At 42.8% G+C, this 1,619-nt stretch overlaps 1 protein-coding gene across 1 annotated transcript in view; it reads right to left on the minus strand.

Moving 5' to 3' along the window:
- lzts2a (leucine zipper, putative tumor suppressor 2a) overlaps positions 1-1,619 on the minus strand; it is an 8,065-nt gene continuing 6,446 nt past the window's right edge. Inside the window, exons 6-7 of the mRNA XM_037685839.1 lie at positions 1,043-1,147; positions 1-945 (exon numbers count right to left, since the gene is read on the minus strand). Coding sequence (XP_037541767.1) covers positions 766-945; positions 1,043-1,147 — 285 coding nt within the window. The 3' untranslated portion in view covers positions 1-765. The remainder of the gene's footprint in view (positions 946-1,042; positions 1,148-1,619) is intronic.

Consider the following 1,619-nt stretch of genomic DNA (forward strand, 5'->3'; position numbering starts at 1 on the left):
AATGACAGAAAATGGTTCTGCATTTAGGGAAACCAAGAACTAAAATTAGAATTGTATGGACTGGACATCTTCAACCCGCATAAAAAAAAAGGGCAGATGGCATCATGTTGCTTAGGGTGAGCAAATACTTTCACGCCGGTGAAGACGGTTTATGCTTAAAATCTCTGAGATGATAGAAAACAGTCTATTTGCTATTAAAAATACAAATCGTATTTTGAAAAATGCATTAAATTAGCAGCCATGAACGTCAACACTGCAAAGGAAAAAGACAGGATGCTAATGTGGGTTTTGGGCGTTGAGGGGGGTGGGTGAAAGTGGTTGTTTGCGTTGCCAATAAACAGTTTAGATGGGTCATTTGATGCATGATTACACACCTGCTGATGGACAGCTGTCTGACGCTCATGCGTGCATGAAAACCAGATTACTCTTTTTTTTGCATGAAGTTCTTACTGATTTCAAATACCCTGATTTGAAGATATTCTGAGAATTCAACACTTCTCTCTGGAGAAAAGCAGTCTTTGTGCTGGCTTTGTAAAGGTAAAAAAATACAAATAAAACACTGTAAGAGACGCCTTATATTAAGGATTTATTGGGCTATGTCTCTACTAGCAGGAAGTAATGAATGCACCTTTGGAAATTGTCCCCTTTAACAGTGATTGGTAGTGTGAGCTCGTTTAGGGCTTCATATTGAAGACAGTGCAGCGTTTCAATGTTTTCTGAGCTGTTTTCCTCATTCTGCACGCACGTTACTGTGCGCGTGCGCGCTCAGATCTCCGTGGCAGTAATTTCCTCAAAGTGGATGTCATTGCTGCCGCTGCGGACCTCGTAGTCCATGTCCCTGTTCTCCAGCTCCAGGCTCAGCTCCCTCATCACTCGCTCCAGATCGCGGTTGCGTCGATACATCTGGATGTAGTTCTGCTGCAGCTGCTTTTGGTAGCGGATCACCTGGGTCGACAGAACAACAGCACGTGGGCGAACAGGTCATGTTTATACACTGTAATTGAAAAAATAAAAGCAAAAACGAAGAATCCAAAATGGTTACCTTTTCCTTTTCATCGTGCCACACCTTCCTCTCCTCCTCAAACCGTGACAGCTGCTCCTCATTACTCCGTCTCTCATACATGAGCTCAGCTCTCATTCTTTCCACCTGAAGAACAAAACGATAAACGTTTGCAATTAGGTTGATTCAAAATGGCTGCCACAGCCTTTGAAAACACAAAAAATGGCTGTAATAAGTTGGTGTAGAGGTAGCTGAGAGTCATCCCTGTCACATACTCTGATCACTAGCAGATTGCACAAAATCACTGTTTAAATGCAAAGTGCAAACGATGTGCCTTTTTCAATGGATGCTGGTTCTTAGGGGCGGCTGTGGCTGAGTGGTTAGAGCAGTCGTCTTCCAAAGGGAGAGTTGGGGGTTTGATTCCACCAGCTATCACATGATGAAGTGTCCCTGGACAAGACACTGAACGCCTCATTGCCTCTGATGTGTAAATGGTAAATGAACTATACTTACAGTATATAGCACCTTTCTAGCTGATCAAGACACTCAAAGCTCTTTACATTACAATCTGTGCCTCATTTACCCATTCATACAGCACTCTGCTAGATCTATACAAAGA

The sequence above is a fragment of the Nematolebias whitei genome, chromosome 1, assembly GCF_014905685.2.
Source record: "Nematolebias whitei isolate Nwh7 chromosome 1, NemWhi1, whole genome shotgun sequence".
Lineage (NCBI taxonomy): Eukaryota > Metazoa > Chordata > Actinopteri > Cyprinodontiformes > Rivulidae > Nematolebias > Nematolebias whitei.